Source organism: Bombyx mandarina, chromosome 07 (assembly GCF_030267445.1).
Source record: "Bombyx mandarina strain Sakado chromosome 07, ASM3026744v2".
Classification (NCBI taxonomy): domain Eukaryota; kingdom Metazoa; phylum Arthropoda; class Insecta; order Lepidoptera; family Bombycidae; genus Bombyx; species Bombyx mandarina.
The window spans coordinates 403945-431653 of record NC_143214.1 but is presented as its reverse complement, the minus strand read 5'-3'; the positions used below and the strand labels follow the sequence as shown (position 1 = coordinate 431653).

At 37.0% G+C, this 27709-nt stretch overlaps 2 protein-coding genes across 3 annotated transcripts; one reads left to right on the top strand and one right to left on the bottom strand.

Annotated features, from left to right (window-relative positions):
- The first annotated feature begins 146 nt into the window (after positions 1 to 146).
- LOC114250278 (transketolase-like protein 2) lies at positions 147 to 13768 on the top strand. The gene is made up of 13 exons (XM_028184088.2): positions 147 to 519; positions 4240 to 4357; positions 4512 to 4729; positions 5190 to 5340; positions 6087 to 6314; positions 7528 to 7715; positions 8299 to 8370; positions 8659 to 8782; positions 9707 to 9855; positions 10077 to 10194; positions 10335 to 10446; positions 11017 to 11136; positions 12027 to 13768. The coding sequence occupies exons 1-13, from the start codon at positions 422 to 424 to the stop codon at positions 12197 to 12199; spliced, it is 1869 nt and encodes a 622-aa protein (XP_028039889.2). The 5' UTR covers positions 147 to 421; the 3' UTR covers positions 12200 to 13768.
- On the bottom strand, positions 12026 to 27657 carry LOC114250308 (uncharacterized). 2 transcript variants are annotated; one of them, XM_028184126.2, is made up of 3 exons: positions 27412 to 27657; positions 16968 to 17022; positions 12026 to 16787 (listed from the first exon to the last, which is right to left on the bottom strand). In XM_028184126.2, exons 1-3 carry the CDS (start codon positions 27434 to 27436, stop codon positions 15161 to 15163), a joined length of 1707 nt encoding a protein of 568 aa, XP_028039927.2. In that variant the 5' UTR covers positions 27437 to 27657; the 3' UTR covers positions 12026 to 15160. The 2 variants fall into 2 exon arrangements, with proteins under 2 accessions (XP_028039927.2, XP_089584718.1); XM_089728592.1 differs by lacking the exon at positions 27412 to 27657 and adding an exon at positions 27053 to 27385.
- Between the last annotated feature and the right edge of the window lie 52 nt (positions 27658 to 27709).

Sequence of the window (27709 nt, the reverse complement as noted above, 5' to 3'; positions counted from 1 at the left end):
AGTAAATTAATCATGCAACTAAAGACTTATTACAACCTAAGATCAATCACTGATGATTTTCATTCGCAATCAAAATCGATAACCGAGATTTTTTCACTATAAAATGTTAAGAACTGAGATCCTGTAGCCATCAATAGGTTTGCTTTATGTTTGTTACAAAGTAATACAAAGTTAATTGTAAATTACTCATAAAGCTAGAGTTATTTTTAAATAGATAAAAAAAACTCCTTTTTTTTGTCTGAGATCGATACATTGGGTCTTCATCATCATCAACGATAAAATCGATTTCATAATAAATCGATTTGATATTGTCATCTTACTTAATAATACCAATCATTAAAATTTGGCGGCACTTATCCAAGCGCTTGCGTTCAACGTGGTTTCGTGACAAAATAAATAAGGCATTGAATACATTCCGAAAATGAAGGGAGACAAAAATGTTGACTTTGAACAACTAAAAGATATCGCCAACAAATTGAGAATCGACAGTATTGTTGCTACAAACGCCTCAAAGTCCGGGTAAGTGACCTAACCTATAAAACTGCTTTCTGATTCATGAAGGTCTCGTGAAGGTTAAAATAAATCATACTATTGTAAAAAAATTAAATTATACGAATCACATATTCTCTTCTAGCATTGATATATAAAAATCAGTTTTCCTGTAAGTTATCAAGCTACGATGGATCGTTTAAAATATGGTTGGCTACCATACTATGGTGTACCATTTATTGATATTGGTCATGGATAAAAGGATTTCTCAGGTTATGACGCGGCCACCATGTGGTTTTGATATGTCGGCAATAAGTACTAGACAGTAGAATAAAAAATCAATCCATCTTAAAATATGCCGGCCGGCGTTGTAGTCCGATCGTGGTAGTAGAATATGCATTCAAATTAGTTGTCAGCATATTAAATTACATGCATGCATTGCATGAAACAATAGTCAAAGCTAACTTCATATCAAAGGTATCTTTTTATACCTAAGTACTCAATAATTATACTTAATGAACAAAAAACTTGTTTAAATAGGAAGCTCATGAAATACCAAACAATCTTCATTGTTAATACCATAACACGAAGTAAAACTAATCAACAGTGTTTATTGATTTATTTTGGCTACTTAATTCATTATGTAAAACACCATAATAAAATAACAAACTGTTCTTTAAAACAGCATCAAAATTTGTAATAAAATTTCATATATTGTCTAAAAGAAAAGGTATGGCCATCTTTCGCTATATACTGTTCTGCACCATTATACTGTGTACCTATTACTTCTCCACGGACATTCATGTCTGTATTCAGCCTGCCCATAGAAAATTTTTATTCATTCAATGATCCCTGCTACTGAATTTAAAAGGTTAAGTAAACAACTGAATTTATTTAAACTTTGTACTTCTCAATTTTATTTAGTTTATATAATTAAATGTTTTTAAAAAACGATATTTAGTTTTTATCAATAAGTGTTTCAATAATCGAGTGTTAGTATCACCATTGACTCTTTGTCCTCCTGCTACATATTGTTTACTATTCATAACATTTGTTTTTAGATATTTCATAATCAGTTTTTATCAACTCTCAAACAAATCTTTAAGTTTAAAACACACAAAAAGTTGAAATATGTTTAGTCTAAATGACCTCAAAATGTCATTCACATATCCTTGACATGTAGTAAGAATTGATTACATAATCATTATCATCTCAATACAAAGGCCATTTGATAATTGTTTTAAGATATCATAATTATCACTTGCATTAAAACTCATAAGGTGATATAATATCTCTTCATTTACTCTCTGCATAAGTTTTTAATTAAAATAAGATGGAGTTGGGATGTGCATATTGTTGATGACAAATAATAAAGATAAAATAAATAAATAAGTGAAATTAAAGATGTATTTGCTATGCTATTTTTGTTTGTTAAGGAGAGATGAGAATTAGTTTTTACAGCCAGTAAAATTTAGTCCATAATCCACTAAAAGGCTGATGTTTAAAAATATATATATATATATTTTAATATTGTTTATTAAAATTCATTCAGTAAGAATGTTTCCAAATCATGTGTCCCTTTTATGCACCACTGATGATCAAATCTGTAAAATATGGGAATTAATTAATAAGTCATAATTAAAAAGTATATTTTTTGTCTATCAATTACATTATAATAATTAAGTTAAATTGTTACAATATTGTTCTTTGATTTTTCTCTTCTATCAGTCCACATACATCCACTGCTGGACATAGGCCTCCTCCAAGCCTCGCCACAAAGATCGGTATTAAAATAACAGCTTTGTAAAGTCCACATGTGTCGACAAGACCACTTATAGTGCTTTGTATATCATATGTATAATATTGCACAAAGATTTTTAAAACTCAGTGTATAACATAAAACATCTGAGTTAATTCAGAGTGCATACAGTAATATGTGTTTGTCGTACTCACATCGATGTATGTTGTTGACTGTGGGCAGTAGCATTCACACAGTAAAAATTAAAATAATGATTGACACAGTAAACATCCAACGTAAAACTAAATTATCTAAAATCATTAGTACGTTTTTTAATCTAGAACAGTAGGTATTCACGAAAGAGCTCATGGCCACACACTGTCGAGCCATAGGCGTTTGTTGTCACTCAAGTGTGAAAACGTAAGGTCGAATTCTTAACCGTTCTGTATAATGGCTGTCTATCACCTCTGTTACCCTAATTCATGGGTAGCAACAATAATGAACAAGAATCAATTAATGATATGGATAAATAATATACATAACTCATATATTTTGGTTTTCATTGTTTAAGTCAATGAAAGATTGTCTGGTTTCCCTATATCCTATAAATCCCTATAAATAGGGACCCATAAATCAGACAGCCAGGTACTGGGTGGCAACTGCTTACAATACTAAATAACGATAGTTTCTAAATGATTAGTCAGTGTTAAGTAAGCATTTGTGGATTTCAGAAGTCCAGTTGTGTAAAACTGAAATTCAATAAGAATATGCTTTTAAAGACCTTGTAGGCAAACAAACACACAGCCCGCCTGATGGTTTGGTTACTGTTGCTAATAGATGTCAGCTATGCCAGGGGCACGAGCCACGGCCACTGAGAACTGATCTGCAGACTTTGTTTAAAATAAAAGACAAGTAATAGCTCTCTGGAAACAACTTGGAGGGAAGTTGATTCCAAAAATGGCTAGTATGTGGCAGAAAATTTCTCTGAAAACACACTTTGGATAAACATAGTGGCTCTAGATAAGTTGGATGAATCCCAGCTGGAGCAGTCTGGTGGCGAATTGATAAATACATGTCAACAATTCCTCTTAACACCCATGAAATTCATTCAGTGTCCTTATTTTTTATTTATTGGTGCTCTTACATATTACGGTATTGTATAATTATATTCTGTATTACTGTTTTAAAACAGGAAACAAAATCATTATAAGAAACTTTCTTTTATCTTGAAATATGATATTTATTGAATTACTATGCAGCAATTGCAGAAATGAGGTCAGATGTTATCTATTCTCATAATTCGTCCAAATTGTATTTTTACTACCTAGTAACACGGTAACACTAGCCAACAATAACCATTTAAATTATTTTATTGAATAATTCAATTCTAAATTCAATTATTTTATTATCAGAAAACAATAATCCATCAATACACACACACACACACACTAACACACACACACGCACACACTCACACACACACACGCACACACTCACACACACACACACACACGCACGCACGCACATCTAAATCAAAATTAAATTACAATAGGTACATCTAGAAAACAAAATAATAAACAACTAATCATAATAAATTAGTAGGTCTTCTCAAATAAGGTTATATAATATTTAAAATGTTAATAATGTCAAATATCAAAATCATTAATGTAGTCAAAAATATGATGAAAATAAGTTAGGTTTGAAGATAAAAAGTTTGACATGTGGAAGTGGGAAATAAATTAAAGAGGATACCATTATTTTCACACAAGTAAGGCAAATGTAGCATCATTTTGGTAAATGTGAGATGAGATCATTGTAGCTATGGTCTGCTACTCCATTTCGTTAAGTAGGTACACACTCGTATAGTGTGTAGTGAGTGATTACGGTCGCCCATGGACTTCAGCAATACCAAAATGTTTTTCAGATGTTTAGCGACAGTAAAAATGCGCAGTTATTCGTAAGGCCCTGGCATGACTGGTTTCGTTAATTGTAAATAAAATGTTTGTCAACAGTCATCCGACATCATGCGCGTCAATGGCGGAGATAATGTCTGTTCTCTTCTTCCACACAATGCGGTACAAGATCTCCGCGCCACGAGACGCTTCCGCCGACAGATTTATTCTTTCCAAGGTAAACGGTGGTAAATTACTTCTATTCTCAAGCAAAAACAGAAATTAAACAATTCGAATAAACCGCTATCTGGCCCGAAAGAAGGGGCTGAAGTCTTGACTGCGATTCTGTTAACCACTCATTTGACTGCATCTGATATCTATGGCTCATGCAGGGTCACGCAGCGCCGATCCTGTACGCGGCGTGGGCGGAGGCCGGGCTGTTCCCGCTGGACGAGCTGAAGAACTTGCGCAAGCTGGACTCGGACCTGGAGGGCCACCCCACCCCGCGACTCAACTTCGTGGACGTCGGCACCGGCTCCCTGGGCCAGGGGCTCGCCGTGGCGGCCGGCATGGCTTACGTCGGGAAGTACTTCGACCAGGCGCCCTACAGGTACTCATCGACCACATATAAATGCACATATGCAACTATTACTGGTGGTAGGACCTCTTGTGAGTCCGCACGGGTAGGTACCACCACCCTGCCTATTTTTGCCGCGAAGCAGTAATGCGTTTCGGTTTGTAGGGTGGGGCAGTCATTGTAAATATACTTGAGACTTTAGAACTTATATCTCAAGGTGGGTGGCGCATTTGCGTTGTAGATGTCTATGAGCTCCGGTAACCATTTAACACCAGGTGGGCTGTGAGCTCGTCCAAGCATCTAAGCAATAAATAAATAAAAATTAAAATTTTGCAGGTCTGAATTTTATTACACAATTTTATTCCTTCACCGTGGAAATCAAAAATGAACTTTTGTTAAGTACATATGTACTTATTGGAAATGAAATCTTTATATGCCATGTTGAGAAATTTTGGTTGCTCGGCACAAAGTTAAACAGCTGCCTGTTCCCCAGGGTGTATTGCCTGGTGGGCGACGGAGAGGCGGCCGAGGGCAGCATCTGGGAGTCGCTGCACTTCGCCAGCCACTACAAGCTGGACAACCTGGTCGTCATCTTCGATGTTAACCGTCTGGGGCAGTCCGAGCCTACCTCTCTGCAACATCAGGCATGTTGTCTCAAATAACAATCTGACCATTAAACTAAATTTGGCATCTATAATTGTTGTTGAATATATAATAGACAAATGGAGTCAATCAACATAGTATAACACTGAAAGCATATAATACTTTTTCCATGTTTGATGTTTATATGTTATTCTGACTAAAGGTGTGACCCTTTGTAATAAAATACAATTTAAAATTGAAGGGATGTGTTATAAAGTACATTAATCTTTGTGGATGAAGAACAACTTTTTTGTCAACATTTGATAATACTCCTCATCCAATTATCGTCCTGGGGGTCACATTCTGTATTGATATAATATAATAAATCAGTATTTCGGATATTTTATGATAAACCTTTAATTAAAAAACATTTGTTTATTATAAGTTTAATAATTATACGGAAGCGCTCTCAGTTGGCAACCGGTCAGCAGCATAGCTTGTCAGTACTATGAGCTGAAGTATATTTCTAATATTAACATTAACCTACCCTGTAACTGTTAACGGTGTGAGTAAAACTAGATTGAGCTAGATTGATGAGAATTATAAATTTTTTCTAAAACCCTGACTGAGCCCACAGCCAAACTAAATTATAAGCGAAAAACATTGTCGTCTTCCTCGAGACACGAGCTCGAATTCAAAGTAGCATTGTAATCGAGTTACTAAGTGCCTTGAAACCAAACACATGATCGTTCGGCAGAAATAGCAGAGCGGTCGCAACATATAAAATAATTAGCTCCAATTGGAACAGTTGGAAGTGTACGACGCGCGCCTGAAGGCGTTCGGTCTCAACTCGCTGGTGGTGGACGGACATGACGTCACGGAGCTGGTCAAGGCGTTCGACGAGGCCGCTTCAGTGACCGGGAAGCCAACAGCGCTGGTGGCTAAGACTTACAAGGGAAGGGGCTTCCCGGGGATCGAGGACCTGGACAACTGGCACGGAAAGGCTCTGGGAGCTGAGGGAGAGAAGATCATCAAGGTACTACTACGTTTTAATGTCATGCTTATAGTTTTTTTTTTTATTGCTTAGATGTGTGGACGAGCTCACAGCCCACCTGGTGTTAAGTGGTTACTGGAGCCCATAGACATCTACAACGTAAATGCGCCACGCACCTTGAGATATAGTTCTAAGGTCTCAGTATAGTCACAACGGCTGCCCCACCCTTCAAACCGAAACGCATTACTGCTTCACGGCAGAAATAGGCGAGGTGGTGGTACCTACCCGCGCGGACTCACAAGAGGTTCTACCACCAGTAATTACGCAAATTATAATTTTGCGGGTTTGATTTTTATTGCACGATGTTATTCCTTCACAGTGGAAGTCAATCGTGAACATTGTTAAGTACGTATTTCATTAGAAAAATTGGTACCCGCCAGCGAGATTCGAACACCGGTGCATCGCTCGATACGAATGCACCGGACGTCTTATCCTTTAGGCCACGACGACTTCGAATTTTTAGTAATGTAATTAAAAATCCATACAGGCGTTTATTGAAACAGACGCGCGCGAGTCTGCAGCCAATAGTTCACACATACACACTCAAAAGGGACATGACTACAATTAGTTGCTAATTTAAATATAATAGTCTATATATAGAATCTCAGGCGGGTACCAATTTTTCTAATGAAATACGTACTCAACAAATGTTCACGATTGACTTCCACTGTGAAGGAATAACATCGTGCAATAAAAATCAAACCCGCAAAATTATAATTTGCGTAATTACTGGTGGTAGGACCTCTTGTGAGTCCGCACGGGTAGGTACCACCGCCTCGCCTATTTCTGCCGTGAAGCAGTAATGCGTTTCGGTTTGAAGGGTGGGGCAGCCGTTGTGACTACACTGAGACCTTAGAACTATATCTCATGGTGTGTGGCGCATTTACGTTCTAGATGTCTATGGGCTCCAGTTACCACTTAACACCAGGTGGGCTGTGAGCTCGTCCACACATATAAGCAATAAAAAAAAAAAAGTAATCAAATTTAATTCATCATGGCCTGAAGTCTAAAAAGCCTGGTGTATTCATATCAAGTGATGGAATTATGAAACTCACCACTGCTGTGCTTGTAAAAACTTGTTTGTGTTTGAGCGGCTATGAAAGATAAAAAAGTTGTATACAAAGAGATTTAAAAGAAAAATGGTGTGCTATTTTTTTTAATATTTTTTAATAACTCAAATCATTTCATTTCTCAGCATCTTCAGTCTCAGATCAAAACAACAAAGATTACACTAAAACCGAAAGCTCCACTAGCAGAAGCTCCCAAAGTTCACATCGATGACATCACACTCTCGTCACCGCCAGCTTACAAGCAAGGAGAGTTGGTAGCCACAAGACTGGCATATGGAACTGCACTTAAGAAGATTGCTGATACTAATCTGCGGTTAGTTTTTGCATTGTTCATATTTAAACTGAAGTATTTATTGTTAACTTTGTTTGAACATAATATAAGAACAATTCAACTCATTTGATTGTGACTTTATGCCTACCAGCCATTTAAATAAGAAATAACAATTATTGTATACATAGATGTAGACAACAATATAAGTGAAGTATACCCAAAACCGCAGGAATACAACTAAAGATAAGGGCACAATTGTAAAGATGCATTTGACATAAAAAAAATTAGATTAAAAAGTGATACTTGAATTAACTGATAAGTAAAACTTTTATTTATCAATAAAGTCGTAAAAAAAATTGCACTGGGCGTATTAACATTGTAATAAACTACATTAGTATATTACAATCTACAAGGTGCAAGAGCAAATAGTGTTTGTCGTACTCACATGACCGCTGTCGGACAATGTGGGCAGTAGCATTCATACAAGCGCATCTAACTAATCTATACACCAAATAACACATTATCTACAGATGAAAGGTACCTGTTTTAACAAGATGCATAATACTAGTTATTCTGGAATTTAAATTACTGATTTTTAAACTATGGATGTTATGTTTTATTATAGTGTTATCGCTTTGGATGGTGATACCAAGAACTCTACATTCAGTGACAAGCTTCGGAATGCTTACCCTGAAAGGTTAGTATTTAATCTGATTTTCTTCAATTCATGATTCAGTATAGTGTGTGCTTTAAAATTTATCACAGCCTCCTCAATAAATTATCTTCGTTTTTCCTGATAATCAGTCAATTTTTAGGTGCTCTTTTAGGATACTAAATCATGTTTGAGTAATACCCTGATATTCTAAATTTTACAAATATGTATTGCCATAAAAAGTATCGAGCCTATCTGATATAAAGTGCTAAATTATTATCTTGTCAAATCATGCTTTGAATGTTCGTAGTAAATGTTCCATTTTCATTTTAGATATGTGGAGTGTTTCATCGCTGAACAGAATCTAGTTGGAGTGGCTACGGGAGCAGCCTGCAGGGACCGTGCCGTGGTGTTTGTCTCCACATTTGCTGCTTTCTTCACAAGAACTTTTGACCAAGTTTGTAGAGACCTCATCATCATATTGCTTAACCTTGTCAATTTACAACTACGTTTTCATTTATGAGTTTGTGACTCATCTGGCATTAAGTCATAGAATCTGTTAGACATCAAAATGTAAATTGAAGCTCTCAAATGTATTGTATTGTAGCCCTTCCATTCTCCAAGCCACATTTGGCTTAATAATATTATAACATTGCACGGGAAGTTTTGGACTCATATTACAAATTAATATCTGAGTTAATTCGGAGTGCATACAGTAATATGTGTTTGTCGTACTCACATCGATGTATGTTGTCGACTGTGGGCAGTAGCATTCACACAACTTAATAATTATTTCCATTGTCAAATTAACATACCTAACAAAAATGTTAAATTAATAGTAAGTAGTGAGAGGAAATTAAATAACACAGGATGATAAATTATCATTTCGAATACCTGTTTCAATATTTTTAATTTTAATAACAAAACTAAAGAGGATATGTATTATAATATGCAAACTAAGTGTAAGCTTTGAGGTATCTGTTTTTGAATTTTTATATTTTAGTAGAATACTTGTGATTGTTTGATTTCAAATTGATCTACTTAGTTCAATGGTTACAAATTTATTAGCTCTTGTTTCAAATCCAAAGTTTTTTTTTATTGCTTAGATGGTTGGACGAGCTCACAGCCCACCTGATGTTAAGTGGTTACTGAAGCTTATAGACATCTATAACGCGCCACCCACCTTGAGATATAATTGGTCACAAGCGGTCCTACCACCAAATTAAATTATAATTTTGCGGGTTTGATTTTTATTACACGAAGTTATTCCTTCACTGTGGAAGTCAATCATGAACATTTGCTGAGTACATATTTCATTACAAAAATTCTATTCTTCTTCATTTGTTTCAGTTTTTTATAAAGTTAAATTATGTTTTATCAGATTCGTATGGGTGCTATTAGTCAGTCCAACATTAACCTTGCCGGTTCACACTGCGGAGTCAGCATCGGAGAGGACGGTCCGAGTCAGATGGGACTGGAGGACCTTGCCATGTTCCGTACAGTGCCTACTGCTACTGTCTTCTACCCGTCGTTAGTACCTTGCAACATACTACCTTTTTTAATGGATTTGATATGTATTCAAGCTGTGATTACCTTACAACAGAGCTTACAAACTCTACTGGGTTACACAATGGGGTGTACACCACCTACATCGATACTCGAGGTGGAATACATAATTACATCATTTAGTTTATTTCACATAAATCGAAAGAAATCAATTTAATTATCACGAAATTCCATTTTGCTTTCAGTGATGCAGTCTCTACAGAGCGTGCAGTAGAATTGGCAGCCAACACTCGAGGCATCTGTTACATCAGAACTTCTAGACCCAACACGGCTATCTTGTACCCCAATGATGAAGTATTTAAGGTATATTTCGAATTTACATTTTTATTTAATAGCAAAGATGTCCATGTGTTGACCTCACGAACGGTTGTTGATAATAGCTTTTGTAATAAGAGTATATCCTGCACGACACATTCTACTAAATTTCATAATTTGTTATGCAGGTCGGACAGGCCAAAGTACTCCGTCAGTCCGCAAAGGACCGAGTGCTGTTGATCGGAGCCGGAATCACGCTGCACGAAGCACTTGCTGCTGCTGAAGAATTGAAAAAAGAAGGTTTGTACATATATGGTTATGCGCTGGGGTTCGGGATAAATAAAATTTCACCAAAGTACAACTAAAAACTGTATTCAACATTTAGAACACTTAAAACACTCAACAAACACTTTAAAACTCAATTCGCTCCTTCCGCTTCGCTTCAGGTGATCCGTTCGTTGTTTCGCTTCGAGTAGTTCCGATTACTGACTGACTGCGTGCCATCTTTACAACGCTTTTATACCCGATACCACATCCCTAGAATTATCGGGAATATTCCACACATTTCGAGTATTATGTTTCCGCAATCTGACAATAGATGGCGTTGTACTTCTGGAGCGTTCTAGGTGCTACTAGATCCTTCGATGTTCGTTCGACTAGTTGGCGATAGATGGCGTTACACTTACCAGCGTAACAATATTATTTGCTCTAAATTTATTGTACATCACTGATAGATGAGAAACTTGTTTTGATCTTTATTTCGAGTGAAGTCCTAATTTAAGACAAAATACAAATAACCTTGGAATAAAATAGTGAGAAACTGGTTTCAGATACTATTTTATAATAATTAACAATTACGTAAATGAATAGGTGTGGAGGCTCGTGTGTTGGACCCGTTCACCATCAAGCCATTGGACGAGGCTGCAGTTCTGGAGAATGCTCGGGCTGCTGAGGGAAGAATACTCGTTGTTGAAGATCATTATCAAGCGGGTCAGTATTTAATAAGAAAATATTTATTAGGGATCTTAATAATAAAATTCAATCTTTATCATCTAATATTGACATAACAAATATAAATCATAGTACATACCTAAAAAATACTTTTTGTTTTTTAGTTGAGTTCGAAATTTTTAAATATTATAGAAACTTTGACTCGAAATATTATGAAAACTACATTAATTAGTGTATAATTAGAAATGTGTCCAAGAAACATTTTTTATTTATTTGGAATGGTCTATAATTGATATGGAAGTTTAGATGTTCATAGACTATTGGATTAAATTTGACATAAGGTTGTGGTAGGATCGTGGTTGGATTAAATTTGACATTGTGGTAGGATCTCTAGTGAGTCCCTACGGGTAGGTACTACCACCCTGCCTATTTCTGCCGTGAAGCAGTAATGCGTTTCAGTTTGAAGGGTGGGGCGGAAGACGTTGTAATTAAACTGAGACGTTAGAACTTATATCTCAAGGTGGGTGGCGCATTTACGTTGTAGATGTCTATGGGCTATTTTTTTCCCTACCTAAGCTGATAGCCTTGAGAGGCTATATCAGCGTAACCTTAACTATTAGGTGAGCTCACGGGGCTCAAACCTTACGACGTCGCTAACACGAACCCTAGCAAGAGCCAGTAACCACTTAACACCAGGTGGGCTGTGAGCTGGTTTACCCATCTAAACAATAAAATAAAAAAATATATAAATGAAACTGTGGCCCGTGGTAATTTTGAATTCTGTTAGGTATGTAAGCATCGGCGGCTGCGTCCGCCGTCAATATAATAAAGTAGTGCGTAATCAACCGGCTTTGTTATTACACGCGTCCTCTGACATACTAAATTCTTGCAGTTTGAGTCGCCACTGAAAGACGTGATTGTGTTTGCAGGAGGTATCGGCGAGGCGGTGCTGTCGGCGGTGTCGCTGCAGCGTGACGTCATCGTGCGGCACCTGTGCGTGCGCGAGGTGCCCCGCAGCGGCCCGCCCGCCGCGCTGCTCGACCACTACGGCATCTCGCAACAACACATCGTCGCCGCCGCCAAGCAACTCATTAAAGCCTAACCGCTGTCTTACTACTTTCCGAGATTTTCATGACTTAAGACAAAAAGGATTGTGTGATTTTATGAAACCACGGTAAAAGTGAAACTTTTTTTCACATTATAGACATTTAACTCTGACAAACAACATTTACGTTAAACACTGACAAAAACAAACAAAATAGCGTACAGCACTGGCACAAATGAGTAATAGTCTATACACTACACGGTCAGCTGCTGCGAACTATAGGTGCCGCCATATTGGCCTTGGCTGCTCTGACGAGCGTCTTCCACTTCATCCCTACTCCGCGGCCGACCGTCACGCGACATGCAACACACAGACGAAAAAGTTTGAGACGATGTAACAAAAGTTACACTTCATAAAATTCAATCTTTTCGTATGTGACTGCGAGCGCGAAGTTAGAGCTTTATAAATATCAGACAAAAAATGCAAAAAATTAGCATATCAAATGGACAATTCAATTTGTAATGTGTAAATGTAATAATTTCATATACCCAGCCCAACTTATGTTGAGATGCCGCTTTGGGAATGAGACTAATGTTTACAAACGTAGGATTTCACTTACAGTTAACTGGATTACGAAAAGCTGATTAGAAAAGACATAGAACGTCTTTATTTAACTCTAAGCACTTAAGGTTTTTATAAAATCTCACTTGAAGCCGATTCGCGCTTGAACTAGCTGCATTAATAGTCAATGAAAATCTCTAGAAACATAATTTATAATCTGATTCAGTTGGTGTTTTATATTTCTATACTAAATGTGTGGAATGTGTCATCACTAAATGAAAACATAAAATTGAAAAATTTTATTCCATGAAACTATAATTAGATTGTTGTAGACATTCCAAAATTAAAATAAAATCGTGCACAAATTTAAAGGCACACTAGTTCCTATGCTAACAAAATATACTGAGTAAAATATGATTGTTATACATTATATAAATTATAGTTCTATTACTTCATTGTTGTTATAATCTTTAATGTGAGGGTAATTCTCATGCGTTTTATTGTTGTTTTGTACAAAAAAGGTTCGCTGGTAATTTTTGTGATCTCTCACCACGCAACACTGTGTGTAATGTCTGAAAATTTGGATACCACTTAACATTAGACAGGCTGGGAACTCGCCCACTCAACCACGTCAATGAAATGTATTTTTATTATGACATAAATTTTGATAAACTATATGTAATAAGGGTTTTGGATGTATTTCTAGTAACATAAGTGCAAATCAAGAGTAAAACGTGCTACATACTTTCATAGACTAGTGCCTTCATGTGGAACTGACAAGGTAAAGGCTGATGGGTTTTTAGATTGGATTTTGATGGTTAGCGTGTAAGGATTATATATATTGTAAGTAGGTGTAGTGCAGTATCTATTCACAGGAATTGAGATTGAGGGCTATTTTCATTATTTTTTGTACACATTGTTAAGAATTAGGGCTTCCATTTTATATGAAAATACATAGATTTTTCGTTAAATCATTTATTCGGAAATATTACATTCCTGTTTTTTTTATTTTTTTCATTTTACTTGGAGCGATTTGGTTTTCTGTAATAAACTTTTAATACTAAAGATTGTTTCATTTCTTAATAAAATATATAAATAACATTATATTAATTATACATAAACATTTATCTGCTAAATTTATCACTTAATTGTAATGACTAGAATGCCTCCTGTTACTTTGCGAAACAATATCATCGAACTGAAATTGCACATTTTTCGTTGAAATAAGAATTTTTAGTACACAAACACAGTCGTTATTTTCTCAAAATTTATCTAAACTTTGGTAAAACGCTTTTAACAAGAACATTGAAAACTATTTAATTTATAGATAGGAATTTGGTGAAAGTCGTGGTTTGAAAAAGAGGGTGACTTCTAATCCTAATGATGTCAAATGTCTTTCATGTAATTCAGTAATTGGTAACGGTTGGACAATGAATTGAATTATAGGTCTGACATTATACAACACAATATCTACTAGCTGATAATAATGACAATAGGATATAATTAAGAGTACTTTCAACCCAAACTATTGTTTAAAACATTACAAGAAACAGTTTGACACCTGCCTTCACATCTGCAGCAGAAGTTGTTAAAATGAACTTTACGCAAACGTCACTTTTTATATAAATCGTTCTGCTTTACTTACAACAACATAGTTCGCTGTTTTAATGTTTCATACATCTGTCTGTTATCTAATGCACAGCAAATAAATGAACAATTCCGTTGTGCAATAACAGTTCGATGTGTAAACGCAAGAAATACATTTATGATTAAAAACACAACCTTAAATATTATTACAGGTGACTAGTCTGTTAGTTTGTTACGTTTTACGATCATTTATTTATATGTTCATAAATTTCGTATTAATAGAAAATAAATATAATTTTAACCGTAACTTTATTCTAAAATTATTATGAGTCAGCACAGATTATACTCAAAGAACGTTATAACCTAAATTTGGCTGTTTAGATAAAATACAGTGCTTCTGAGAAATTAATTATGGATCTCATCGCAGGTTGATAAAGTATATAATCTTGATGTTAATAACCCCAATTACAAATAACCTAATTTTGATAAATGAATGATTTTGATAATAACCTTAAACTATTTTTTAATTGAGCAGTTTTTGATAAAATCATGTGATTGAAAAAGCCAAAATTGTCTATGTTAATAATCTTAAAGTAACTTAAATATTCACATATCAGAGACTATTTACAAGTTAAAACGTTCACACAAATACCTTGTAATGTAAAGGACGGAACAACGGACACACACTTCCTGCAAGCGACACAAGTGTAAGTTATAAATGCATTAGTCGACCAAGAAGAGTATTACTGTACGAAAATTTAATATAAAATTTTGGCCGAAGTACTTTACAAACTAAACCACAGCTTTGGTTCTCTCGGCACTGAACACAAGCGTCTTTGGCGTCAAGTCCATTATTATTCTCTGCGAAACTTACCTCCAGTCCCCGGCGGTGTCCCTGACCTCGTTATTCTCGTTTGGCTTTTCTTCCAATTCCCCGGGCAAATAATCCTTCCAACTCCGGAATAAGTACCTTGTAAATTTCCGTAATTGTCGAAATTTACAGTAGGTCGCTCCTTCAGCCGACTGCAGCTGCTGCGTTTGTATGAGGAACCCTTTCTCCTTGAATGTCTGCTCCAATTTCTCTCTCTGTAGACTCTTTCTGCTCTTTCTCTTTTTTTTACTCTCTTCTTCTTTGAAGCCTTCTTTCGGTTTTGTATCTACGGAAAGTTCTCCGGTCTGTTGGCTCCTGGCTTGATTGTTTTGTAAATACTCATATCCTTTGTTCCCCTTGTTCCCGCCACTGTAGTACCGAAAATTTCCCCCCGAATCCACTGAGAGCATCTTTTTCTCTTGTAGCGAAGGCTTAGATCCGCCTGTGAACTTGAACTTGCATATACTCACTTCAGTAGTGGGGGTGGTGGAATTGCTTTTGGTTGGAACGGGAGGAATAAAGATTGCGGATCTCTTCCTCTTCACTGGACCTTGGATTGGGTTCGGAGAAGCCCTTTTCATCTTTGCGTCTGGACTCTTTTTAGCATCTTCGAGTCTGTCGATAAGTTTCGGATCTAATAAATCAGTTATCTGCTTGAGGACGAGTTTTGTATCCGCATCCTGTAGAGGGGAGGGAGCGGGAGGACAGATGCTGGTGTTCCTTTGTATGACAGAGATGGCGTTAGGCTGTTCGCTTTTGCAAGACTCCGGATCTGAGTTATCGGCGTCGTCGGACTTCACGTCAAGCAGCGATGTGTAAATATTGCCAAATTTCTTCTGAATCTGAATTTTAAGGTCGCGTAGATCTCTGATGCAGAGGTTAAGTGGCTCGTCGTGTCCGATGAGTGCCGGAGTGGAGTACTGCGAGGGAGAGGCATTCTCCATTCTTCTCTTGTTTTCTTGCGAGAGCTTTCGTTCCATTAAATTAGATATAATCTTGTTCTGTAAGTCAGTCTTGGGGTTGATCGGTTCTCTGAAGGGCGACGGTACTAAGTTGAGCCCTTCACGTGGCGAGGGCTGTCCGGGGACTACAGTTCCGTAATTTTCGTAAATAAGATGACAGATATCAGCCTTCTTCGGCTTTCTTCCCCGGCGCGGCTTGGAGTTGTTGAGTGTCATCTCCCCCATGTATGGCAGGTCGTCGTATGTGACGATCTTGCTGGGCGCGATGGCGGGATTCTTTTTCCTCTTATCTTCCGTCCGATCTTGCCTGAGTGGCATCATGCTGGTCGGCAGCGCTTCGGAGAGTGCGAGGACGGTGTTGTTCTGTATTGAGGCAAGGCGCTGCGCCCAAACCTTAAAGGCTTCGTTGGTGATATTATTGACGTCGAGAGCCGGTTCGGGCTTCGGTTTCTCCTTCTGTTTCTGTTTCGCGTTGGCTTTCTGCAAGCTCTGCTCGTAGTGGTCAAGGTATTCTTGGGGCAACGCCTGATGGTGGAACTTGAGCTTCCATCGGTTCTTCTGTCTATTCCTGTGTTTTGGTTTAGGTTGTTCAGACTTTTCGGCGGATCGCTCCTTGCTGGCTGACAGCAGCTGTTGGCGGAGTAACTCCTTGTTTTCGGAGCTTCTGGAAGCAAAGAGAAAACCCTTTCATATTCATGAAGTAACTTAACGCTGAATAAACTATGACTTTCAGAAAAGCTAAAAACAAATGCAGTGGTATTTATTCTAAGAAAGTTTTGAAACTTTTATGTCCCGTTTGTGAAGAATTTGAACAATATAATAAAAATAAATAAAAGTGACTCACGCGCAGACCGTCGGTGCGGGACACACATCCGCGCACGCCACGCGCCGCATCACTTCTGTAACAAAACACGAACATATCAATAATAATACCTTTATTATTATAAAGTATTTATATCTTTACATCAAAGGGGAGGGAATTTTTCCCGAAAATAAAGATGCAGTGGTTCACAGACAAGGTAATATCATATCTACGTTTATGTGATTTTTTTATATATCTTAGGTGGGTGGACGAGCTCACGGCCCACCTAGTTCTAGGTGGTTACCGGATCCCATAGACATCTACAACGTAAATGCCGCCACTCACTCTCAGTATCTATCTACAACGGCTACCCCACCCTTCAAACCGAAAGGCATTACTGCTTCACGGCAGAAATAGAGGGGATGGTGGTACCTACCCGTTCGGACTCACAAGAGGTCCTACCACCAGTAATATATAACCGCGTAATGTAACACAAAACTGAACTTGTGCTAAAATAGCGTCCTGGCCTGAGATGATGCTCATGGCATCCGCCATAAAAAGCAGCTTAAGATTTATTTAAATTAATTGTTTTAAATTGGTAGAGAGGATCACATTTACCGCGTATTTAAATGATAATAGACAGGTAGACAATAAATAGATAGGATAGTGGTAATGTGAGTATTCTTTCACCATCGCTAAATCGGCTTTCATCTTAATACTACCATTACACGATAATATCGTCCAGGGGCATTCGTTATTCACTTAAGGGCCCTGAGAGAGAGAAGGAGGGTTTCAAAATCTAGATAAGCTCCCGAGGGAGGGAGAAAGGTGTATAATCTATTCTGAATTAAATATCTTACACTTCGAAATGAGTACCTTCTAATAAAGAATGATCGACATTTCAGAGCAAAACGTGAAAGCCACTATATAATGTATTTATTATTTCACTAGCGACCCGCCCTCGCTTCGCTTCGGAAACATTAAAACACACATGAAACCAAAAAAAAAAATTAAAAAAAAGTAGCCTATGTTCATTAGGGACAATGTCGGCATCTAATGGAAAAAGAATTTTTCAAATCGGTCCAGTAGTTTCGGAGCCTATTCGAAACAAACAAACAAACAAATCTTTCCTCTTTATAATATTAGTATAGATTTGTGATATAGTTTTATTGACATAATGTTATTGTGGAATACTGATTAAGTGGAAAATATTTCTGAAACTTGTCCATTCCAGTTATGTACCATATACTTAGATAGGTACTTTATATTTTAATAAATAGCGATAGCCTGCCCTTCCCGTACCCCACTAATCAACTAAGGCTAAAGCTTATCTTACTTGTTTACAACAAATCTCTAAGTGGAACTTACCAATTTTATTATATTATTTTTAGTGTATTTTATTTGTTAGAGCATTAAAAAAAATCAAACATTACAATAATACTAATATTTAAATTATTTGATAAGCCTTTGAAAAAAAATTTTTTTTATTATTAAGTATATTTATTTTTTATTATTGCAGTTAACTCAAGTCACAAACATATCCATATATTGGCCATCTGTGGCGGCATTTGTGAATTCTCTGAGAGCATTGAGTTGCGAAATGGGCGCCGAGCGTTCCCTCTAGTCCCTCTTGAGATATTTCGGGCGTTGTATTCGTATGCTCTCATTTCTGTACATTGTCTTACCATGTTTAGTATTTATATTTGGATTTAATTACGAAATCGGACACTGTATTTCTTGGGTAGTAGTAATACAGGCGATGTCAGGGTAGTCACGGCTGACATAAAATGGTCACTGGAGTCAATAGATACCACAGTCTGTGGTCTAGAAAGAGACGAAGTCAGGTAGGCAGGAGAGTTGGACAAGAAATAGAACTTCGTGCGACATCTTTGAATCATGCCGTATAGACTTTTATCATGACAAATCATCTGATGTCCATAATAATAGAAACATTTCACACGTAACCAAAAGAATTGCGTGTGTTATGCGGCTGGCGTCGTGCCAGATGCCGGGTCACCATTCAGAGGAATTGGGTTAATGTCTGATTATAAACAAAAATGTTTGGACGCTTTAAGGAAACGTAGTAAAAAAAACTAGCAAAATAGTGCACAAATGAGCTGCCTTTCAATTGTACTATGTATTATACATTTCAATTTCAATCATGACGTGCATTTGTTATCGAAATACGCCACAGCAGACTGATCTCGTCTCACGGCAGGCAGCATTACGTGCGCGTTCAATCAAAGGTATGCAAGCGCTTTCTCAAAGTTAGTAATGACAGCTACTTAATAATGCTACCGAACTCTAACAAGAGCGTAAGAAGACTTCATGTAACACTGTTCTACTAAGCTACTGTAATCATTCACTTGCAGAGCCTCAGAGATGTTCTGTGACACGTCATTAGAAATATTTTAAAATTCAAACCTTAAAATATGTTTTTTTTTCTTTCTCTTTCTTTTTTCTACCTAAGCTGATAGCCTTGAGAGGCTATTTCAGCGTAACCTTAACTAGTAGGTGAGCTCACGGGGCTCAAACCGGAGTGATGCTAACACTGACCTTAGGAAGACCAGTGCTTCGCAAAATCTACCACCGGATCGGAAACGCGACTCACTGAGAAGATCCGGGGAAAAACTCAGTGTGCTGTGTCTATGGGTTAATTCGCTCGTCGAGCCCTTCGTCGCAAGCGACGGGTTCTACGAGGACGCTGACCGGATATGACGTTAATAAAGGTCATTGGACTTCATAATACTAACGAAAGTTTCAGTATTTAAGATTCTCGGACTTAGTATTTGTTGTGGCTGCCTTACTTCACGGCAATAATGCAACGTTTAAAGCAAATCAAACCAAATACAATCCAAAACATCCAGTAAGTTAAGTGAAAGTGAAAATAGTTTTCAACTGTAAATCTAACCTTCTGCTCTTGTAGTAAGATATACAATTGAATAATAAGACGTAAACATTAGTGAATGTCAAATGCGTGTTATAGAACACGCAAATACCTACAGCTCGTGTTTTGTTGTTCGATTGATTAAAACAAAAAAGAAGCACGCTACATGTGAACAGCGAAACTTGAGTAATAATTTACAAACCGTTTACATGTAATGCAGGTTTTTAAAATCTCTAGGAATATCAATGATCGAAAGAGCCAGTACCTAAGTCTATATAATTAAAGGTTCTCGCATTTTAATTGAAGATACGTCAAATTCCCTGTTTCTACTCGACATACTTATATTAACCATTCAGCAATAGTACCTACTGCACTCACAGTTCAGGTACTGTTTTAGAGAACTGTTCTCCAATACTCTGTATTATTTCTGTATACCTCTCTGCCCACCAAAAGAAATAAGTAACGAGACAAAACTAATTTGTTTACCGAACAATAAAACATCAAAAAGTCCTCACACACTTTTATTTGGCAATAATGGGACGCAGATTGAAAATACACAAAAGCTAGAACTATCTTGGATCAACCAGCGGATAAATTTTATCATTACTCGACAAAAATACGAAATAGCATTAATATTCTGGGGTTATCATGAATCTTGGAGTTATTAAAACATTTTAATAACCTATATAATAATCAATTATTTTTTTAATTCATTTTTACTAATAACTGATTTTGTAGTCATTACAAAGCATTCACCTTCAATGTGCTCTTTTAAATATCAAGGAATTTCAGAGATGTGGTTTTAGATAAGTCATATTTATGCGTATGCCTGAATAATATCTTTTCTCCTGAACGTCAAACGTCAACTCTCTGATTCCTCAAGATACAGAAGAAGATTAGCTGGTTTTTAAGTCGTGTGTAATACGGATGCGTTCCCCTAATGTAGTTCTAACTTTACGACGAGAACCCACGGCCTAAAAACTAGTGATTAATATGTAATGAGCGAACATTATAAGGGAATCATAATGGTTATACTTATAAGGTATAATGTTGAGATGAATTCTTGCCTATGAATCATCGTGTGTAGGATTCGTATCGCTTTTGTTATTTGATAATTTTTATTAATAATTGTCAGTACGTATTAAGTAGATAGTTAACAATGACAGATGGTATCAGACGTCCCTAAACTAATTATTATACGCATGTAGGATCACTAGTAAATAACACTATGTATATGGCGCGTCTGAAAGGTTATTAAAAAATACTTGTGTTTTATTCTTTCCATTATCGTCAAAATTTTTATATGTTTCCGCGAACGTAGGCTAGATTGAAATAATTAATAACAAAATACTGAATCCAATTATCTTCTTAACAAACTGTTGTTTAAATGCATGCAACCTCTTCTTTTATGTTTTAGGAATTTAACACGTATAATTTTTTATAAGCTTTTATCGAATAAATTTAACTATAACTCTGACTGTGTTGTTTGTTGACAGCGACATTAAGAATAAAAACGCGGCTGCCGAAAATTTACCAGAATAGGTACTCAATACACAGAGAATTCCTAAGTTTTCCTTTCATCCTTTTGTATTGTCCGGTTCCACAGCGAACCGCCAAATTTAATTAAGCACGCAACTAAAAAATCTGATTAAATCTTATCATCTAGTTGCATTATCAGTGTGATTTACTTCCAGAACGTCCCACCTCAATTTGCTAGTTACCATCACTGAGGCCATGTCCACTGGCGACATTACACTTTTTTCCGTGTTCTGAAAATTTTTTTTAATTGTATCATAGAGGTAAATGTGCTCACAAAGTTAGTAGTTTATTGTTTTATAGTAGGCTTCAAGAATTGATCCCTTATACCCAATACCGTCTTTACCATAAGGGCACACGGGGCCCGTGCCCAGGGCCCCCATTCTCAGGGGGCCCCGAAAGACCGACAATTTTGTCGGGCACATTACACTTTTTTCACAAATCAGTAATCAGAAGGTATTTACAAGGCATATACTATGACTATAATAGAAGATTTTACTCAACAGAAATCCCGAAAGAAACCGTTATCGAAATCGTAACCAAAAAACCAGCAGCATTCTAATATCATTAATGACATTTTGGGGAGTTTACGACGAAAGGAAGATCTTCCACCGAGCGGATGATATTTGCTCGGTAGACCGACGGTCCGAATGTTGTTGTTCGGAACTTGTATATATGCGCTTTATCTTGAAAATGTCGTAAGCGAGATTCAGGCATCTATCAATTATCTTGCGTTGTATGATGGCTACCCGCCACACCACTCCCCTCCGAGACTGGAGGTCGTGTCATTTTTAGTTAGCGTTGTCCGTGCTGAGATTAGCTTGCAAGGGCCAGTGCTGCTCGAAGCCTGCGGTGAGTCGAGGCTGAGCTTGAATGCTGCGTGCGTGTCGCCAGTGCTGCTCGAAGTTTGCAGTGAGTCGAAACTGAGCTGAATGCTGCGTGATTGTCGCCAGTGCTGCTCGAAGTCTGCGGTGAGTCGAGACTGAGCTTGAATGTTGCGTGCGTGTCGTGCGTAGTCCATGTGATGCAGAGCTGCCACGCCGGAGATGTGTGACCCCAAGCGTTGATGATCCGGTCGTGGGCTGCGATGAACTGTAGCGGCGTGATGAGGCAGTGAAGTTGCGTGCCGTAGGACCAGGAAGCGCGGTGAGTCGGCTGCGATGGTCCTGTTGAGGCTGCGATGCTGGCTTGCTGTGGGACGACTGTCAATGACGTGCTTTTATCTGCGTGAATGCGGGGATTGTGGTAGCCGAAGTTCTTGATGCGCTGATGATGAATCAGAAGGTTGCGTGTTCACATCTCGTCGCAGGTCACCAGTTTGAGGAGATATATATACGACAAAGGGAAGATCTTCCACCGAGCGGATGATATTGCTCGGTAGACCGACGGTCCTAATGTTGTTGTTCGGAACTTGTATATATGCGCTTTATCTTGAAAATGTCGTAAGCGAGATTCCGGCATCTATCAATTATCTTGCGTTGTATGATGACTACCCGCCACAACATATTATATCATACTGTATTTGAAGATAAATGGTCATACTCAGTAAAAAAATGTTATTATAATTCGCTTTTTTTACTTTCCAAAAGGGCCTCAAATTCTTGTGCGCCCAAGGGCCCCATCCTAGTTTAAGACGTCCCTGCTTATACCTATCCTCTACAAAATGTAATGCGATTACGTATCTACCAATGATTCTCAATTTTTTTGCCGTATATTTTATTTCCGTCTATTATATCTTCAACAGAGTAATAACCTTCTTAAATGCAATTCTCGACCGCAAATAATTTTATATTTAGTCATACCAAGATGTCGGCTCCCAAATCGATGGTATAAAATTGGAAAAGTAAACGAAATATGAAAAATTATGTCGAACAAACATTTCCAAAAGTTTTTAAGCTGCGACAAACACTAAATAATTTGGTAAGAGCAAATTTCGAAAACAAAATGTGATAACTGACATCGGCTGGATGCGTTTTGTTTGAACAACGGTGCGAATAGGGCTGACCGTGGATAAATCAGTATTTATTCTTTGAAAAACACGTGCATAGGCGATTTCGATAGGCGACAGTGGGTATCTAAAGTATTTGTCGCATGTAAAGTAACCCCACTTTATAATCTGTTCGATTCTCTATTTCACATAATTTTAGACCCACACGGGCAGATGGAAGCTTTCTGGTCGTTTCTGTCAAAAGTCAACTTTAATTCACTTGGATAAGGGTTAAATTAGCGAAAGTATACTTATGATTTCAAATGACTACTTTCAATAAGCACTGTCACGTTTATACCAGATATGCTTTTGAATTAGTTTTTAGTTTTAAGAGAAAATGGGAATACAATTTGCACCGAGTGAAATAACACACTTTTCTGACAACCCTAAAACGATGAATCAGAGAGCCAGTTGACACTCCGTATTTGTTATTCAGGAGGCTGTCACCACCGGGTAATGAACTAAGTAAACAGTTTGATGAGTCGAACACACATGACACCGATAATTTTTTTTTCTGCGTTGCTTAACTTTTTATTAGATTGGTAAAATATATATATATTTCTAAATCCACTGAATGTGCTATATCTATATGAATTTTGAAAATAGAGAAAAGGATTCATTGCGTTTGGATTAAATTGAGCCAATAGTTTAGCAAATTCATGACGTGACATGTTTTAATATTCAACTAAGTACATAGTGTCTTTTAATAACATATAAGATGTTATTAATGATTTGAATTAAATTATTTAATAAATAATAGATTAAAAAAACTAACAAAATACGCTTTTATTATTTAACTAAAAAATATAAAATAAATTTTAATAAATTTGAATTAAAAATACTGTAAGAAAAAATGATTTTATTGCAAAAAAAGCGTGGGATGCTTTTCAGGATATTATCAAAATAACCCTTCTACTCATATCTGTTCATAAAATATTTTTAGCTACTGATATCATGCATTTCAAATTTATTAAAATTTATTTTATATTTTTTAGTTAGATTTTCTTTAAAAGCGTATTTTGTAAGTTTTTTTTAACTATTACATATTTATTTTTCATTTTTTAGTTGAATTTCAAATTTTTCTATATTTTTTTAAATATTAAATTGTCACCGGTCCATAACAAGTATACCAAAATTCGAGTTAATCCGAGGTTTTGAAGGGGGTCAAAATCATGTTCAAACATACATATGTCTGAAGCTAATAAAAGCGTATTAAAATAGATGGTAATTTCTAAGGAATATTATTGCAGTGGGAGAAATGTACCAGCAGTACTATCCTATATTCGTTTTGCTGAGCGGTTCTCTTATCAGTAAGTACAGCACACCGCGATAATAGCTGGCGGTCTAAATAGCTAACAGAATTTACTCATCAACACTGCAAATGTACAAGTTTTCATAGTCTAGATATGTTTCATAGTGTATATATGTGTACAGTGCCTTTGCCCAGTCTCCAGGTTGCGCAATTGATATCCTTAATGTTATGATATCTTTTTAAATCAATTACGAATAAAAAAATGTCAAAGCGCTGTTGGAAGTAAAGTCGCGGTAAAAGCCTAGCGCATGACAAGAATTTTTCTAAACTTTCGTTTTTTTTCCCTACCTATGCTGATAGCCTTGAGAGGCTATATCAGCTTACCCTAGCGTGTGTAGTTGAGCTCAGGGGGCTCAAACCGGAGAGTTGCTAACACTGACCTAGCGCTTCGCAGAATCTACCACCGAATCGGAAACGCGACCCACTGAGAAGATCCGGCGAGAAACTCAGTGGGCTGTGTCTGTGGAATGATACACGAATGTCTTTTGATATGATGATTTCAACGAAAACATTTGATGGTATATTTATGTTTGCCTGCGACCATGTTCCCTCAAGCAATCAGATTTTTTTTAAAGGTTGTTACTTAACGTAGCTAATCCATTGTTTATTGTTCAATGAATTTGATGAATCAAATTACCTAGAGAACGTTCAATTTTAATTCACATTTTTATGCTAAGCACAGTTATTTTAGCAAATTAATATAGCTTTTTATGAATTGTAATTTTTTGTCAGTGAAATAAATGTAGAGTCGATCTATTATTGCAGTTTCTTATAATCTTAGGATATAATGTATCTTATAGTGTAGAGAAATGGAAAAAAACCTCTCTATAGAATCCATTAATTAATTCAATCCGATATACAGTCAAAATAATTTGGATTTGATAGACAGAGCTTAGAGTCGGTTACAATAGACCACGCGAGAACGATAATGTTATCTATCTTATCTAGCATCTACTCCTTCTTATTTTTACCTATTAATCGTTAAGAACGATGTTTTTTAAGATTGATGTTACCCTCAATATGCTATTGGATCTAACCTTTCTGGCATATCTTCCTTAAAAACCTCTTGCCTTCAACCCGAAGGAGCATAGAAATTAGCGAATAAAATTAGTAGAAGTTAGCGAATAAGGTTATGAAGCTCCTTCATTGGACAGATTATCTAGAATTATGAGCTTGAGGTGGTCTAGGTCGCATATCAGATTATCAATCAGCTGATTATATTATTGTTCAGAAAAAATACAAATTATTTAAAATTTAATTGAGTATAGAAGTGTGAGTTTATTTGAAGTAAGTACTTTGTTCGTTTCACTGGTAAATATGACATAGTATATGACCTCAGTTGTGCATACGTCCGGCTATTTATTAGTGAGTGATGATTCATTGATGCTCGCCGATACAGGGGAGACAGGGACACGCGTTTTGTAGTAAATATGATATGTAGGCTGAAAAACGTAGCTAAATTTCATTAGCGTTGTCTAAACGGTTTTTGGTTTTCTTTTAAAAAGTATTCATGAAGTCTCAACTGATTTTATTTTTTATAGCTTAGATTGGCAGACGAGCTCACGGCCTATCTGGTGTTGAGTGGTTACCGGAGCCCATAGACATCTACAACGTAAATGCCGTCATCCACCTTGAGACATGAGTTCTAAGGTCTTACTTTTAACAGTGCAACGGTTGCCCGCCCTTCAAAGCGAAACGTAATACTGCTTCACGGCAGAAATAGGCAGGGTGGCGGTATTTACCCGAGTGGACCCACAAGAGGTCCCACCACCAGTCAGTTTGCTCGCAAAAAGATGATTGCATCGTTAAAACATCTCAGTGACCAGGGAAGATTTGAGACGATTGTAACAGTGAAATTGGCGGCTTTTTTTAGAATTGTTTCGTCCGATTTACAGACCTCTGCTGAATATGACTTCATTACGTAAGTCATCTTTTGGGGTCGTAACAAACAACGACCTAACCGCAGATTATACACGAACAATGTTATTAGCCACATATGACGTCATGTGTTGTTACTGGCGTTTGCTTTTACGTAAATAAAGAAGAATAAACGTAGGTATTTATGGAATTTGTTTGGTTATTTAATATTGTTTTTTATCTCTGACTTTATCGCGCCTGCTAAGTAAAATTGGTACACTGCGTGTTCACTACAAAAAATTAATGAGATTAACGCGTATTGTTTGTTTTGGAGACGAAAACATTTTCAGATTCATGAGTAATTTGTAATCTCATACAGTAAACATATCCAAAGTACAAACACGAATTAATAAAATACAAAAATTATTAGTATATTATTTCTTAGGAGCACGATTTGATATAAAGAGCGTCTTGATATAATATTACGATAAGGTAACGTACGCGCTTTGCCCTACATTGATAACTAGGATCTTATTACTGACACTCACTTATAAATAGTACGCCCGCGTTACACACTGCACTATCCTAAAATCGGTGCCACTCTGTAACGTTGCTGTCCATCCAACAAGTGGGACACTATGGTGGTAGGTCCCATGATCAATGCCCAGGCGCCACAAATTGTTTCGTAAACAATCTTATCAATTAGGAAAACATTGTAGAAACATAAACATACACTTATACAACACAAACGAGTTAATTAACGTGAAATATTTGGTAACAGCACGCTAACGACCAATAATTAACACAAAAGGAACCGTTTAATCAACTGTTCCCGATTGAACTCTCATCGATAGAGCGAGAAACCGAATCGAAGGCAAGTAAATTATCGGAACATGCAAATAATCACCTCCTTCGGGCAACATGTGTGACATCCAAGTCCGTTTGATAGATCACTGTAAACACGAATGGTTCATTGACAAACGCGCGTACGCAGCAGGGGCGGCGCTCGCGTGCCGACTGCAGTGGTGCACGCGACGCGTTATCAGAGCGGGGCGCTGCGTGCGGCTGCGTGCGGTCGTGTGCGGCCGCGTGCGGTCGTGTGCGGCTGTGTGCGGCCGCGTGCTGCGCGGAGGACGACCGAAACGCTCTAATCTAAATACAGACAACGGACGCGGCCCCGACCAAAATCGCTCGTATTACTTTCG

Excerpts from the sequence above, each read along its gene's own strand:
- LOC114250278 (XM_028184088.2), top strand. The coding sequence starts at position 422 with ATGAAGGGAGACAAAAATGTTGACTTTGAACAACTAAAAGATATCGCC. Across the intron at positions 8,783-9,706 it reads TCACAAGAACTTTTGACCAA|ATTCGTATGGGTGCTATTAG; the intron begins GTTTGTAGAGAC and ends ATGTTTTATCAG. Across the intron at positions 10,447-11,016 it reads TGAAGAATTGAAAAAAGAAG|GTGTGGAGGCTCGTGTGTTG; the intron begins GTTTGTACATAT and ends GTAAATGAATAG.
- LOC114250308 (XM_028184126.2), bottom strand. The coding sequence starts at position 27,436 with ATGTCACACATGTTGCCCGAAGGAG. Across the intron at positions 17,023-27,411 it reads ACACATGTTGCCCGAAGGAG|AAGTGATGCGGCGCGTGGCG; the intron begins GTGATTATTTGC and ends GTTTTGTTACAG. Across the intron at positions 16,788-16,967 it reads CCCGCACCGACGGTCTGCGC|AAGCTCCGAAAACAAGGAGT; the intron begins GTGAGTCACTTT and ends CTTTGCTTCCAG.